Source organism: Poeciliopsis prolifica, unplaced genomic scaffold (genome assembly GCF_027474105.1).
Source record: "Poeciliopsis prolifica strain line A6 unplaced genomic scaffold, Auburn_PproV2 SCAFFOLD011, whole genome shotgun sequence".
Taxonomy (NCBI): Eukaryota; Metazoa; Chordata; class Actinopteri; order Cyprinodontiformes; family Poeciliidae; genus Poeciliopsis; species Poeciliopsis prolifica.
In genome coordinates this window covers 5422159-5438430 of record NW_026562386.1, presented here as the reverse complement: position 1 = coordinate 5438430, position 16272 = coordinate 5422159, and the positions used below count along the sequence as shown (strand labels likewise).

The 16272-nt window shown below is 37.0% G+C and overlaps 2 protein-coding genes across 5 annotated transcripts; one reads left to right on the top strand and one right to left on the bottom strand.

Annotated features, from left to right (window-relative positions):
• Positions 1-92: 92 nt before the first annotated feature.
• hnrnph3 (heterogeneous nuclear ribonucleoprotein H3 (2H9)) lies at positions 93-9987 on the bottom strand. 4 transcript variants are annotated; one of them, XM_055036892.1, is made up of 11 exons: positions 9901-9987; positions 8793-8885; positions 8250-8405; positions 7954-8094; positions 6221-6359; positions 4406-4599; positions 3188-3283; positions 2854-2969; positions 2470-2605; positions 1739-1795; positions 93-1105 (listed from the first exon to the last, which is right to left on the bottom strand). In XM_055036892.1, the coding sequence occupies exons 2-11, from the start codon at positions 8878-8880 to the stop codon at positions 1026-1028; spliced, it is 1203 nt and encodes a 400-aa protein (XP_054892867.1). In that variant the 5' UTR covers positions 8881-8885; positions 9901-9987; the 3' UTR covers positions 93-1025. The 4 variants fall into 4 exon arrangements, with proteins under 4 accessions (XP_054892867.1, XP_054892868.1, XP_054892871.1 ...); XM_055036893.1 differs by having other exon boundaries at positions 8793-8881; positions 9901-9975; XM_055036896.1 differs by lacking the exon at positions 9901-9987 and adding an exon at positions 9869-9893 and having other exon boundaries at positions 8793-8881.
• An 836-nt stretch (positions 9988-10823) lies between these two features.
• Positions 10824-15885, top strand: LOC129364446 (phenazine biosynthesis-like domain-containing protein 1). The gene is made up of 10 exons (XM_055037082.1): positions 10824-10999; positions 12989-13088; positions 13182-13280; positions 13381-13490; positions 13860-13889; positions 13976-14064; positions 14181-14272; positions 15021-15104; positions 15543-15605; positions 15732-15885. Exons 1-10 carry the CDS (start codon positions 10916-10918, stop codon positions 15842-15844), a joined length of 864 nt encoding a protein of 287 aa, XP_054893057.1. The 5' UTR covers positions 10824-10915; the 3' UTR covers positions 15845-15885.
• The last annotated feature ends 387 nt before the right edge of the window (positions 15886-16272 follow it).

Here is a 16272-nt window from a genome sequence, read left to right as displayed (position 1 = left end):
TTTTTACCTACCTGTTAGGTTTCTGATGGGACTGAATTAAAGATTCGGTTTAGTTGAGCTTCATCTGCACTCCACTGACACATGAGGTCAAATTCAGGAAGACAATTAAATACAAAATTTATTAAGCAAATGTACAACAGCTTCATAGGCTATCTTACAGCTCAAATATAGAGATTTTCTTTCAATTCCACTCATCAGGAGTGAACAACATATTCAACTTAAGATTTGAATTCTGTAAAGAACTGTGAAAACATTTAATAAAAAACAAAAACACTCAATTATGAAACCTTTCAAACCAGGAAAGCTGATCTGAAATCTGTTTGTCAGTGTCAGGATGATCTAACAAAAGAAATATTCTTACTAGAATAAAAAAGAAAGCCTTTAAAAAACATAAAATATAAAGAACATCTTTACAACATATTCCTGTATTGTTTTCAGGAGATCACCTTTGACCTGTCTTCCCACTGCAGTGTGGCATTTTTGTCTTGCATTTAAAAAAATAATAAACCACTAATCTTTGGGATGAATTACTTTTTTTCACCATTAAGTGCAATTAGTTTTTATCAATTGTAACCGGTGTAATGTTCCTAATCTAAAACAGAATGTAAATGTTTTCAAAGTCAAATTACAAAATGAAATGTACCTTTTCATTGCACTTTGTAAGTACGTCGTTTTATATTTGTGATAAATTGTATTACAATACCCAAATATCATACAAAATGTAAGAAGAACAAACAGTCAAATACAAACATGTTCAGCAGATACTAAATCGCTAATATCTTAGCAAAGAGAGAAACTTTTGTCCTTCATCTTAGATCTTTAGGTACAGTGTAAAACCAGAGCTGCAGACTGAACTTCTATGTGGGGTGGATCTGTGTCACGGCTCTGCGCTAAATGATGTCGTTTGTGAAAGTCGATAAGCGACTTTCTCGTCAGCTCTCCTGCTTCGAAATGATATTGTGGTAAAACTGGTCTTCAGAGATGCAGACAGACTCCAGGGTGGATCAGAAGAGAGTTGGGCGACATCAGTACACGCCTCGTAGCCCGCTGCTTCGGGAGCCTCCGCCTCCTCCTGAGCTGCCGTAGTAACCGCCGCCCCCACGGCCTGAAACGGCGGCGTAGAAATATCAGAAGCTTGTCAAGTGAAGGTTTCCAGCCTATGGACCGTGAAGTCACATCCGCCTCAGCTGATGCCCAACGATGATTAGCATTGGGCTCAGCTGCTAAATTAGTAACATAACACAGTAGATCTTAAATGTACGCCTGATATATACAAGAAAAAGTGACACGGTGCTTTCCCACACAATGACAACAAGGTCAGAAAAAAGTTTTAAGACAAAAATATGGAGGAGAAAGGAAGTAGTTCAGTTATGCTAGCTTGACTTTGATAATCATAACATATAGATGTGATATGGACATCATTGCATTTCAGTTCAGTTAGAAAATAAAAAGGCGACCTAAAGACACAACTCTGACAGATCATCAGTAGAGCAGGTGTTTAAATTAGCTCATCAACCACCGCAGTTAGGTTAGCTAATAGCAGCGGTAGCTAATGTACCACGGCTGATTGTCTCATATTAATAATCACAAAATACACATCAAGCCTAAAAACATAATACTGTAACGGACTGAGTGCTCTGCTCTTTGTGTGAGAAGTGTTTGAATTGAATTTCAGGATATAAACAATAACACAAAGGGGGTCCATAAGTGATATGTGATCGTCTGAATCAGAACTCACTCATGTCTCCTGCTCCATTAGCTGTCGAGTTGAGGAAGAGCTCAATGTAGCGATGCTCTGTGGAGAAAACGTCAGTGTTAAAAATCAACCTCCTGATGATAAATGTTGTCTTCCACGTTCTTTTTTCCAGAAAATAAACATGTAAAATCAGCTGGGGGATGTAATCAACAATTGCTTTTCCATAAACACACCATAAAAAACACTAGCAGGTCACTGCAACTACATAACCCTTCATTGTAGATGTTGTTACTGAGAGAAGAAGCAGTGACCTTACAGAGTGAGGCTTCAGCAAATAACAGGAAGGTTACATTTAACCCTTTTAGATATTTTAAACATTGTCATGGGCTTAGAAGGGTCCAAATGGCTAAATTTGGAAATGTTAGGAACCTTTCAGAAATCACAAACTTTAGGTAAGAATCTGTGTTTCAACAAGGTCAACATTATTATTATGCTTTTCTTATTTTTTTAATTCAAAACTAATTTACAGGAGCTGGTTTCTCAAATACATTATGTTATGTTTTGTTTTATTTTAACATTAAAGGTAGGTACAGAATGATGAAAAACCTTTTGAATGCGATTCTTATTTCCTAACTGAAAAATATCAAACGGGCCAGAAGCTTTACAAACAGCATATTGTCCTCAAAAACTAAATCAGCAGATTTTGATCACTTCAGTATTCATTCTGTCTTGCATCATCAAATTCTCGTCCAGAAACAGTCAGAGACACATACGCATGTTGTGTTTGTCTTTGGACATGGCTGCCACAGCATCTTCATGGGAGCGAAACTCCACGTCTGCCTCTCCGGTCGGCTTCCCGTTCGGAGCCATGTCGATGTGGATCCTCAGCGGGTTCAGAGGAGAGAAGAACTGGAAAAAATAAAACATATGGCTCCATTTTATGATTCTGCTGCAGTATTTCCTGTAGTCTGACGGCAAAGGGACGACTATTACCAAGTTTAGATCTACATGCAGTTGCTCTAATTGTACTACAAGACAAGAAAATTAAACCAACTGCAGGCAACAAAAATGGAAGAAAACCTTTTATTGCTACCACACCAGGGACTCCAATGCTTAATTACTCTCTGTAAAAAGTCTCAAATTAATTGTGCTCTTACTTTTGCAACGTCGCCCTCTGATGCCCGAAAAGGTAAACCCCTCATGTGAACATAATGGCCGCCGTGGAAACTTGAGCTGCCATCGGATTGTCCGCTATAACCGTGACCTCCGATTCCTAAAGACAAAAATAAAAAAGGTTAGAAATTTACCAAGTGAGACATATTCAAGTAGCTTTCAAAAAAGAATAAAACTCCACATAAGTCAGCATAACTTTCAAAAAATGCGTTTAAAGATGTGTGAAAACTGTAAAGTCATCTAAAATATTAATTTAGCTGGATTGAAATATAGTTATGAATGTTTTCCATCATTTCAAAAGGAAATAAAGAATTTTACCTCGTCCTCCTCTGTCTCCTCTCATCCGGTCATCAAACATCCCGTCGCTATAACCGTAATCACCCAGACCGTTGTAGTTGTCAAAGCTACTGTAGCCTGAACACAGAGCCAACGGAAAACAATATAGAAAACAAACTTTAAATAAAAGCTGTCTTCACTCAAACATCAAAATCAATGGCAGAATAAACCTGCTGGTAAATCATCTCTTCGTAAGGATAAACTCAAATAATCCATTTGGGTTTTTAGTTTAGTTATAGTTTACTTATTTGAAACAATTCAAATACTTTGATGCCAATTTTCTTAATTTTTGGAGACAAGTGATCAGTAAATATTTACATGGGAAGCCAATCTTTTCTGCCTGAGCTGAACTCTGCTGTCCTGTTAGAGGTTTATATGACAGACCAGCTCATGTCTGCACACTTCCAGTTAACAATAGTTGCCCAACTGTTAACAATCCAACAACTTTCTTGCTGTTTTGAGCAACATTTCAAACAAAAATAATTGGTGTCAGCCAAAATCAGAATTGGCAGGTTAGGCTTTTTAAAGATCGGTAATCAGAAATTGGACAGAAAACTGCAATCGTTGCACCCTTAATAACATACATATACAGCCCTGGCAAAAATTCAGAGACCATTTAAAATGAGCAGTTCATCTGTTTTTACTCTTTATGGGTAAACGTTTGGGTTAAATGAACATTGTTCTTTTATTTTATGAACCACTGACATGTCTCTGAAAATCCAAACAAGTTCATGTTAATTTGGAAACAATAATACTAATGTTTTAACTCAGGAAGAGTTCAGAGATCAACATTTCAGGGCTTTATATTACAGGGAACTATAGCTGAACTATAGTAAATGACAATTGTTATTTACTATTGTCATTGCTACTGCACATTTTCATGTCACTTGAGAGTTAAATTAATAGACAAGATGGTGATAAATTAATTGATCTGTTGGCTCTTTAGCCCAGGATACTGAACAGGGCCATGAATATTATGGTTTTAATTGCAAATGTTTGGTAATTACTGAGCCAGTAGGTAACACATTTCTATAAATTGAGTTAAATACATGCTCACTACTTCCTACTCCTTTTCAAACAGTCATGATAAACTAATTATTTTGCTCTCGGTTATGTATGCATGTTTTTCTGTCCTACAGATTGCTTGTTCTTTTGTTTTTAAAAACCTTTTTGAAATGAAAAAAGAAAATCAATGTTTACCTCCTCCGTAGCCGCCTCCACTCCTCATGTTGTCCAGCAGACCCACACTGCGTCCGGGCCCATACAGGCTTCCGCGGGGCGCTGCTATGACCGGTCGGTCATAGGGCCCGGGCCTCTGGGTTGAAGTTCCCCGCCGGGGGAGGTCATAGTGGGCTTTGATCTCCCAGCGACTGCTCTTAAAGATTTCTATGTACCTGCAACACGAGAGGCCCGGGGGACAACAGGGAAGTAGATGAGAGGCTTACCGTGCAGAAACGACACAAACAGACAATAAAAACAGAAACATACAGCCATAAAAACATAATTTTCCTATTCTAAAGATTTCTACCTCACCACTGATGCTTACGGCTTAATCCATACAGGGTGTTTAGGTCTAGCTTTGACTTTCTGCTGCCTGAGCATCACTGAGATGCTCTGATGTTCCTAAGCCAACGCTGGCAAAACTATTCACACCCTCCAAACTTTTTCTATTTCTACTCTTTTAATACCTTCAAGTATTAAATCTGGATTTTCTTCTACAAACCCAACACCAAATAGTACACAACTGTGTATGTAAAATGATTGATGGTTTGTAAAAATTCTTCCATCAGGCTGGATGGAAAGAATGTATGAAGTTTAATTTTCAAACCTCGCTAAAGACTCTTAGACAAGTTTATGTCTACTTTGACTGGACCATTTTTAACACTGTGATTGGGGAAAGAAAGTTTGCCCATTTCTAGCTGGTTGTCTTTCAAAATGACACAAAATATAACTAAAGAACGACCCTCTGGATAGTGTGTTGAAGGTGATGTGCAGTGTTAATTTATCTGCAAACCAAAATGTTTAAATTGGTCCCATTTGGTCAGAGCAAATTCACTTGTTATCAAGAATCTCTTGGATGCTTTTATTAGGTCTCTGTTCTCCTGGCCGGTCTGAGTTGGGCTACTGGTTGCTCTGGGCTTTATTTCAGGTACCAGAATACAGGCCTGTCACAATAAACAATAAATCAAGCAACCGCATGATAAGTTAAAATGGGCTCAACAAATTTAATTTGCATAATTTATTGTTTTTCTTTTCTACCAAAAACTGGGTATTAAAAGTCTTTATTTTGGTGTTTTGTCCTCAACCAGACTTTATTTTGAAGCACAATTTTGTTTACAAATACTGTTTGTTTATATAGTTTCTGTTAAATATTAATTAAAATGTAAAATATCTTGATATAAGAGAATGTGTTTCTGTTATTATGCCTTCCCCATTATTTTGCTTGAAAATGCTCTCAAAGCAACAATATCATCGTTTATCACAATAACTTCTGGTACGATTTATCGTCCAGTAAAATTTGTTATTGTGACAGACCTAATACAGATATACCAACATTATGTTGCTAATTTAATTGAAGAAAAATAACCTAAAATAAAACAGAATATTTCACTTTTTATGTGCTATTTTGTGCTGGTTCATCCAAAACACTCTGCCACATTTTTAGTTCAAATTCTGAAAATGTTCAGGGGTGTGAATACTTCCGCATGCGAATCAACTTCTGGTAAATTATCTAACAACTCCAGATGTCGCTGTCTCACAAGACTAATGTATAACAGCAGCTTCAAAATGTGCTTAATAACAGAAAAACCCCTTAAAACCATTTCATTAATATTTTGGAGTTACACAACCCGCCCAATTAAATCACCAAGTTCCCCCCTTTTCTCCTAAAATGTTTTAGCCCACGAACCCACACATTCACCCACTCCTCAGCCCATCTAAGCAACACCACAGTTATTCTACAATGATCATAGAAACCCATCCCAGTCCAGCCCGTCCCTCTCCCGTCTGTCCCACCTGTGCCCTATTCTTTCCTTGTGTTTCCCCAGAGCCTTTTCTGCTATCTCCTTTGAGGCAAACTGCACGAAGGCTTCCCCTGTGCTCCTCCCCTGGTAGTCCACTGGCAGAGTTATCCCATTTGGCACGATTCTGAACCCTTCAACCCAAGCACACATAAATACATAGGTCGGTAGGTAGACTGGTAGGAATAGTTGAGTACAACACCCACTGCATGAGTGGAGCGTTTACGATTAGTGTCATCATTGATCATCATCATCATCAGTAGCATCTTGTAAACGTCACAAACATTGAAATTTCAGGAGCCTGAGTTTATAATCACATGTCCCCAGCTGTGAGGGTTAAACAGGTAAATTACATCATTAAGTTAATTGGACCCAAAGTGCAGATGGCCACAGTCTGCTGTCCTTAGTTCCCCAAATTTTCATACCTGAGTGAAGACCCCCCGCTCCACCCACCCATCCACCCACCGTCTTCAAATCAGACAAACTGGATGGTAAAAGTATTTAATTTGGTGCTTTGGTCTCAACCGGCCCTTATTATGAAGAACAATTTTGTTTGCAAAGACTTCAAAGTTCATTTTATTTGATGTTTTGTTAATTTTATGTTGGACATTTAAAATGTCTTCCAGTTCCAGTGTTAAATGTTCATGAGAATCTTTTAGAATGTGTTCTTGCATTATTATTTTACCATCACCATAATTTTACTTGAAAATCATCAAAAACAACAACATTATCATTCATTGCAATAACTTCTGGGACAATTTATCATTCAGAAAAATTAGTCATTGTGACAAGCCTTGGCAGAAACAAAAATATTTGCTGCACAAACGTTTGACACCAGTTTTGTCTGATTTGAAGAAGGTGGGGGAGCCAACTTCACTCAGGTAGTTTTCATTTGGTTGAAGTTAGATTAGTCCTGGGTGACGGTGGTTTTCCCGATCCATTAATATATCAGGTATCATCTGACATATAATACAGTATAACCAAAAATCTATTTATTGGACCTTCCTATCTTATGTTAAACCATCCCAGCTCATATAATTAAACTTTTTCAAAAGGCAAAATATCAGTGACAGAAACATAATAAATAAGCTCCTAAAAAAAAAAAAATCAGCCTTTCGATCAGACAGTACGATCAATAGCTTTTTGCAATATTTTGAATTTTTATAGAAACTCATATTTCAGATGTCATTAGTTTCAGTTAGAATCATTTGATGTTTGTCTTGAATCTCCACTTTACAGTCAAAATTATGGAGGAGCTGATTCTCAAGAGAAAATTAACAAAAAAAAAAAAAACTCACTTATTTATAATATTTATTTGAATTTCAACTATTACTAATTTCTCTTTGGACTACAATTGACCTTTTTGCACGCTACAATGTATAAATATAAATTCAACTTGGCTCCTACATGACAGAAATAGATTTGAATAAATCAAATTCAACTGTAAAAAGTTGGGAAATAAAAATCTTTTATGTGTCTTTAGATTAACATTTGTTGTGAATTAGGGCTACACAATTAAGCAGAATTATCATGGCCATATTGGCAACTAACAAGTGAAAGCTCACGTTGTGCCTACATGCTGCAGACTTTAATAACCTTTATGCACATAACCAACACTTTCAACGACAACACACAATAACTTAAAACTTAAACATATTTTCTTCTACCAGGATGCAGAGTACAAGATTTTATCATAAAAGCTGGAGAAACATTTTAACATTTGTGTACCTGAAAAGAACTGGACAATCTCCTCCTTGCTACATCCAAAAGGGAGTCCTCTTAATTTTAGCATGCAGCCATTGCAGCTGTCAGGAGGAGGGCCGCTACGTCTCAGCACCCATTCCATTTCACTATGTTTTGACTTAAACACTGTTTTAAACACATGAACACACAGAAATATGAACATAACACAAGCTATAAAAGAAAGAGTTATTTAATGGCAATCGGCACAATCACCACATGAATAGCAGAACAGTAATCTTTGCATATAAATTGTTGCAGGAAATCAGAAATCCAACACTTACCTTCTACGTATCTGTGTCCCATGTATTTACGATCCTTGGCAAGAGCATTCTTGTAATCATCAGCTGTTTTCAGCTCAATAAATGCCTCACCGGTGGATCGGCCCTCTTTAGTGTAGGTCAGACACACTCCACTCACACCTCCCACGATGTCACAGTCTGCAGGAACGGATCATCATGTTGGAGAACAAGTTTAGTAAAAAGTCACCGCAGCTGATTACATTTCAACAAAGTTATTCATAAAACGTTGACAAAACAGAATTGAAACAATTTGTATTACAACTTATCAACATTGTTCACAAAAACACTAAACAGCTAAAAGAAATAACCGGATATGCAGTGAATTAGTAAATGGGTAAAAGCAGTTTGTTTACGGCTAAACAACTGACTCAAACACAAAATAGCAACAAGAAATGGAGATACAAATTTAGGCAAAATTGAGTCATTTTAATGTACTGTTTATCCTGCAACACACAACTGTTAATTGTGATTAACAGAACTTATAAAGTTAATGGTCGACTTAAGTTGACGTGTGTTTATTCTGACCAGAGAAGAAACTGGCCACTTCGTCCCGTGAGCAGTTCCAGGGAAGTCCTCTGATCCGGACCACATACCCATCGTCACTCGAAGACATCCTTTCTGCCGAGAAGATACTTGATTACTGTGTTATGTTACCATCAGTGAGCGTGTGATTTTTGATCAAGCAACTTGATTTGCGACTGCGCTGCTACTGACTTGTCCTGTCCTCTAAAAACTACTTTTATTTAATTTTCTAGGTTAAAGTTTTCAGAATCTCTGTTAGTAACAAAGCAAATATTTAACTTTGTTAATAGTGGTATATTATTAACATCGTGCCAGTGCAGGGGAGTCGCTGGTGACTGCAGTCTGCATACCTGAACAAATGCACAAAAGTCCCTTACAATAAACATTTACAAAAGATTTATTTGTGATAGTTACACCAGCACTTTTGGTTGGAAAAATGCTCATCAAAAAGAGATATTTTAGACTTAAAAAGACTCATGCATGTAATGCATTTAAAAGTCCATTTTAAATGATAGTCAATGGCAAAAATATCGATTGTGTCGTTTAGTTCCAGCATGATGTTAAAATTAAGGGTAAAAAATTATTTCACCAAATGCACACATGTTGCAAACTTAACAAATGACAAAATCAAAAAAAATATATATATGTATATATATATACACTGTTTTATAAACGTGTTTAATTTCACAAGCCACAATTACAGCAGGGGAAAAAAAGCTTCATATTTCCACGCAGCTAGGCGTTGATCTAACGTTAAGTATCATAAACCACAGACCGCCTTTAAAATCCTTCATAACGCGCCCACAAAAAGTTAATTATCTGTTAACAAGCCAAACTGTAGCATCTGTGTGACCATAAAGTAAGTTATGTAACATTTAAGCAAACGTATTTTCTCTTACGAGCTAATGCTAGTTTTACCGTTGAAGCCAATATAGCAGGCCAACGGCAGGACAGAAACAGCGGTCAAACCAACGAGCCGAAGTGGTCCGCCAGCCAGAATGCAGTAAACTGTAGCCAAGAATCAACGCGAATTTACAGAAAAGTTAGCTATTTTTTCCAAATGAAAATCGTTTACAAACAGAAATTATTTCTGCAAGATGTTTGCTATTACCCCGGTGTTTTCCAGCTCCAAAGGTTTCACTATCAGGAAACGCGCTCAGGCTGGCTCTTCCTCATGTAAAAGATGGCACAGTGTCTGCACCGCCACCTACCGGTCTGGAGTGCTAACATCAAATTAACAGAAACAAAACATCGTTTTTAAAGAAATTTTTGTCGTTTAATATAACAAAACGTACATATTTTGAATATAGCTTATTTCCTTGTTGAAGGCACAGAGGTAATGCTCAATAGAGCTGACTGAAAGCCATTAATATTTCTGGTAATTTGGTTCTTTGATTTTGATCCTGTTTGGGTGCATCTGAAGTTCTGCTGTTTGGTGTTTTCACTTCTTCTTCAGTGCCCCCTGAATCTGGGTCTTTCAAACCCATGATTAAAATTAGTTGAAAATTGTATTTTTATACAATACATTTGTTCCTTTGGCTTTTAACCACAATAAATACTCTTGACGTTTTAAATAAAATATCCTTGTGTAAACCATTTAGCATTTAATCAGCCTTTTCTTACACATTTTAATAAAAATTTGTCAGATATATTTACAACTACACTTGTATACTTGTGATAGTTTTGGCTGTCCGTTTGTGCTTGTTTCTGTGTTTTATCTTGCACTTTGAGGCACCAGATACACATTTGCTTTACAAATAAAACGTGTTATTAACAAGTGGTAAAGGTATATAATAAAATGAATGGAAATTGCATCGAAATAAAGAAACTTTACCTTATTATTTCTTTGTTTTAAATGTATTGTTTCCGTTGTTGCTGCTGTTGCATTTTGGAGTTTGTTATTATTAGTAGTATAATTATTATTAGTATTGATTTTATTTTTTATTTATTTATTTATTTATTCGTTTATTTATTTTTACTGAACCAATGAAACGCTGCTGTCGTGGCAGTGCAAGCGACTGCACTGCAGACTGCAAACCAAACAGAGGGTGAAAGTCCACGGACAGCAGCGAGTCCACTGAAACAACAGCACCGTCCTCACTGCTCCAGTTTCAGGCCTGGTCATAATGGAGATTCCCGTGTTTACGCTGGACGCCTTCACAAACCTACCGTTCAAAGGAAACCCAGCGGCTGTCTGTCCGCTTCTGCATGTGAGTTGTATTTGTGTTGAAGTGTTTTTTTTTTTTTGTTGTTTGTTTGTTTTGTTTTGTTTTTTTACAGCTTTGTCAATATAAACAACTTGAGGAAATAAATGTACTTAATTATGTAGCAGTGGAGTTTATTAAGCAGGATTGAAATGCTGACTGGGACTTGAAACAGAAAAAGTTTCCCTTATTGTTGATTCAGCGGTGAATAAAGTAAACAGTTTCCAGTCTTGTATAGTAACGAAGTAAAAATACTTCACTACTTTACTTAAGTATATTTTGGAGTACTTTATACTTTCCTAGAGTAAGAAAATTTTTGATAACTTTCACTTTTACTTCACTACATTTCCGAACTTAATTTCATACTTTCACTCCGATACGTTTTCAATGTGTGGTTTAGTTACTCGTTACAAAAAAGCGAGAGAGAAACGCAAGTGTTTTGATCCCATCTGCTGATCGACTGCAACAAAGTCTGCTTGCCTGGGCTTGTCCATCACCACCAATAGGATGCACAAGTTTCGCTCCTCCCCACCTACGTCAGAAAGTCCAGCAAACAGTCTGATTGGTTAGTGCTCCGTTCGTGTAGGTTTGTGCGGTTAAAATGTTCATTTGTGCAGCTTTGGTTTCCGAGATATTAAAATGATTTTTTAGGCCATCCAGAGTAACCATCCCCCCATTTTGCTCCCAAACAAACCAAAGTGGGCTGGTTCGTTTGTGCCGTTAAAACAAATGCAGCAAAGTTGTTTTCAATTTGGATTTTGACTGTTCCAATATCCGGTGTGAGCGGCGTCTAGCTCAAGGTTGATCCGATTCATGAACGCTAATTTCGGCCAGCCGTTCTCTGGGTCTCCCCCTTCCTCAAGGTGTCGGAGTTTCACTCAGGGAGAGTCAACACATTTTACATCCAAACTCTCCTGAGAAACTAATGGAAATAGATTTCTTGCCTTGTGACCAACTGACACAAAATTCATGACACAAAATATTGAGTATGAATTAGTCATTCTCAATATTTTCAGTAATTGTAATCTATATTTTGGATGGCCTAAAAAATAATTTTTAATATCTCGGAAACCAAAGCTGCACAAACGAACATTTTAACGGCACAAACGGAGCACTAACCAATCAGAGTATTTGCTGGACTATTTGAGTAGGTGGGTGTCAGCTTCACGGAGGTCTGTTTCGCTTCTCCCATTAAACACCAAGTTAACTAAAAAGCTCTCCCTCTTCAGATGCCAAATAAGCTGCATTTCCCTCCCAATTCTTTTTTCTTTTGCATAATGACCAGTTGTGTGCACCTATAGTTTGTGAAATAGAGGAATCGTAACGTGTTTTTTTCTTCATGTTAGTCGCATTTTCTGTACTGACTATTTATTTTTCTCATTTTCAGCACTGACCTTACTGAAAAGGAAAACTTGAGGCTTATAGAAACTTTGTATTTTCTGTCCTGGAGGGTTTACCAAGAAGCTGGTTCAGTTGTAAAGCAGGTTAAGTTAACCTTGTGATTTAAGTAAAGCACCTAATTTTCTTAACTAACTGATGCCTGCAGGTTTATCTATTAAGCAGGTTTCATTTTGCCTGCACTTGGTTGTGTACATTATTTTAAATGTATTTGACAAGTTTACCAAAATATAAAGAATGTCATTCAAACTGCATTTGCCTTGTTTTACTTTTTACTTGTACTTTTCATTACATTACTTGAGTACATCCATTGTTACAGTAATTTCATACTTAAGTACAAGATATTTCAGGTACTTTAAGACTTTAACTCAAGTAACATTTCAATCAGTGACTTTTACTTTTACCAAAGTCATATTTTGGAGCGGTACCTATACTTTTACTTGACTCCGAGATTTCAGTACTTTATACAACACTGACAGTTTCAGGTTAGAGGTGTTGCATGATCAAACTGGAAACCACTTAACCCTTTAATAACACTTGCATCATTTTTCTAAGTGTGCATCATATAGTTGTCCTTTTTTTTGTTTTTTTTACCAGGAGCTGAGCGATGATTTGTATCAGAAGATAGCAGCAGAGATGAACCTGTCAGAAACAGCTTTCATCACCTTGATCAACCCTACAGATACTTTCACTTCTGGTAGCTATTACGTTACTATTATCTCCTTCATGTAGACAAAGATTAGACAGATTTATACATATATATTTTAAAAACGGCGATGCAATTAAACAGGAACAAGGTTTCGCCTCAGGTGGTTCACACCGACCGTGGAAGTGAATCTGTGCGGTCACGCCACCCTGGCCTCTGCAGCTGTGCTGTTCCAGTATAAAAGTAAGACCAATACACACACGAACGCCTCGCGAGGACGTAGATTCATTCAAGACTTTGTCAGCTTGCCAATGTTTGTAAAATGTTTGCGTCATGTCCTCAGGTAACGTGAATCCAACGTTGGTGTTTGAGACGAGGAGTGGAGATTTGGGTGTGAGTAAGGGAAAAGAAGGATACATCATGGACTTTCCTCTAAATCCACCAACCAAGGAGGTGAATCACATGAACACGTCAACACAAACCTGCAAAAAAATCAGCAATCTAAAATATGTTCTCTCTGGAAAATGAACAAATAGGTATATCTGTCTTATGATGTGCCTTTTGCTGAAATAAAGCAAAAATGCTTCACAAATAGAAACCACATTATATGTTAAATATCATTAAATAAGCTGTTTCTGTCGACTTAAGTTGACGTAATTTCTGTGGTTACATTTTTAAGATTTTGTTTTCTGATACAGTTTATTTCAAATGCTTTAACTGACATATTCGCATATTCTGTAGCATGTATAATAAAGTTTGACTATAAGGAAATCTGAAATGACAAATAAAAGAATAAAAAACATTTTTTTATATATATTTTAGAATCACAGTGACTTTAAAGACATCATAAAGGTCAGTGATAAACATCCCCACCATCGTCTCTCAGGCAGACTACATGTGTGTGAAACAGTGTTGCTGTATTTATATTGCTATTACAGGCGGCTGTAGGAAACCACCCGGTTCAGGAGGTTCTTTTGAGCCGTGACACAAAGAAGCTGATGATCCGACTGTCGGACAGCTGTGAGAGGTCATTTTGTCCACAAACACCCAGAAACCAGCCAGATCGTCAAAATGCTCACATCTCTGACCTTCTTTCAGAAACCACTGAGCCGAGTGTTTGCAGTGTGTGTGTTTTGTCTGCAGGTCGGCGTTAACCGGTCTGAAAGTCGACCCGGTTGCTCTTCAGAGCAGCGACTCCAGTGGCAGAGTGAGAGGAGTTATCGTCACGATGAAAGGCGAGCAGAGCGACACATGAAGAGGCAAAACCTGCAGCTTCATGCAGATGATCGTGTATTATGACTGCGAAAAGCAGAAAGATTAAATGCACACAACAAACTCAAAGTTTGAGACTCATCTCAAAACATTTTCTACAAGACAAACTCGAACATTTCTGAGTTTGAAAAATAATTACAAAAAATGCCGGAAAAAAGAAAGAAATTATGAGATCAATCTCTGAATTTAAAAAAAATGCCAGAAAAAAGAAAGAAATTATTAGATCAATCTCTCTGGAGATTTCTGAGTTTCAAAAGTGGAAAATGTGCTAGAAAAAAAAATCAGAAATTGTGAGATTAATCTCAGACATTTTCTAGGAAACAAAATTGAAAAGTTTGTTTGAAAAATGCAAAAAGTTACTAGAAAAAAAATTACATTCTGAGATATCAGAAATTTTCCAGAAGAAACATGAAAATTTCTGAGTACCAAAGGTTAAGAAAAAAATTAACTTTTGGAAATTTAGAAATCGTTTACATTTTTCATAGATTAATTTCAGATTTTTATACTTTTCAAACTCCATAATTTCAAAAATTTTCTACTAAATTTCTGATATATCTCAAAATATCAGTTTTTTTCTAGAAATGTTTTGTTTTTGGAAGATCTGAAATTTCCTTGATTTCTCTTGAGTTTACTCTTATTTTTCCCTCTACAATAGTCCTAATTCTCTGTCATAGTGTTATTATTGCTCTGTCATTTAAATGTTCCTCTCAGGGTCTCCAGACTGTAAGCCAGGATTCGACTTCTACTCCCGGGTCTTCGCGCCGTGGGCCGGAATCCCAGAAGATCCCGTCACCGGTGAGATGAGCGCAGTGCAGTACCTACCGCGGCCACCAGGGGCCCCCAAGAGCAATTTATTTATTTATTTTTGCCCATAAAATAAAGATTTCTACATATATGATCAAATATATATTACTGTAATAACAAATAATACACAGTGAAATTGTGCTTTTGTTTTTGTAATGACAGAAATCATCACTTTAAAAAATCAGTTCTACTGAGGGGCCCCTCAGTGGCCTAAGGGCTCGAAGTGGCTTCTTGGTTTGCTTATGCCGTGGGCCGGCCCTGGATGTACGCTCTCACAAGGGCTGCTTAATTATGATCTTTATTCTGCTGTAAAGGAAAAAAACAGGTTCAAAATAAAGATGGTTCCATATTGTACACGACTGCAATAAATGTGAAATAAATGTGAAATAATGTGAAATAAATATGAAATCAGTTCTTCTGCTCTTTCAGGTTCTGCCCACACCGTTCTGGGAAGCTACTGGTCCGACATTCTTGGGAAAAAGAAAATGCTTGGTGAGTAGAAATAAAGAGTCGGAGCAGCTTCCAGGTTTTAGCAGGAGAGACAAACAGAGTATCATCTCATTTTCTGTCAGATGTCATGGTGCGGTCAGTAACCGTCCTGGTTTTGTGTTTTTGCAGCGTACCAGTGCTCGAGTCGTGGAGGAGAACTGGACCTGGAAGTGAGAGACGATGGGAGGATCAGCATAGCTGGAGACGTCACCACTGTCCTGCAGGGATTCATCAGGCTGTAGAGAAATCAATTAGGATTTTAAATAAAACAGATCAATTAGTCCACACTGATCAGTTTGGTCATTTCTCATTTCACCTCATTTTAATGTAGATGTTAACATGCTTTGTTAGTTTATGTTAATGTAAGTAAATCAGCCTCATAATAATGTAGAGGATGAAATATTTACCTTCCTATTAAACACTTTCATTACACATTCAAAGAGCAGTTGACTTTTTCCTTGTGGTTTTATAAAGTAAAAAGGAAGAAAAAACCCATTTGCATAATGGATGTTCAAAATCTTGGCCAGAAAAAACTTGAACTGAGTAAATAAATTGCATTTCTCACTTCTTGTGGAGGATTTACAAGCCTCAACATGTCACGTTTATAATATTCAGGATCAGCAAAGAGATTATTGTAGAAAACCATAAAAATACAGCGAGAGCATTTTAA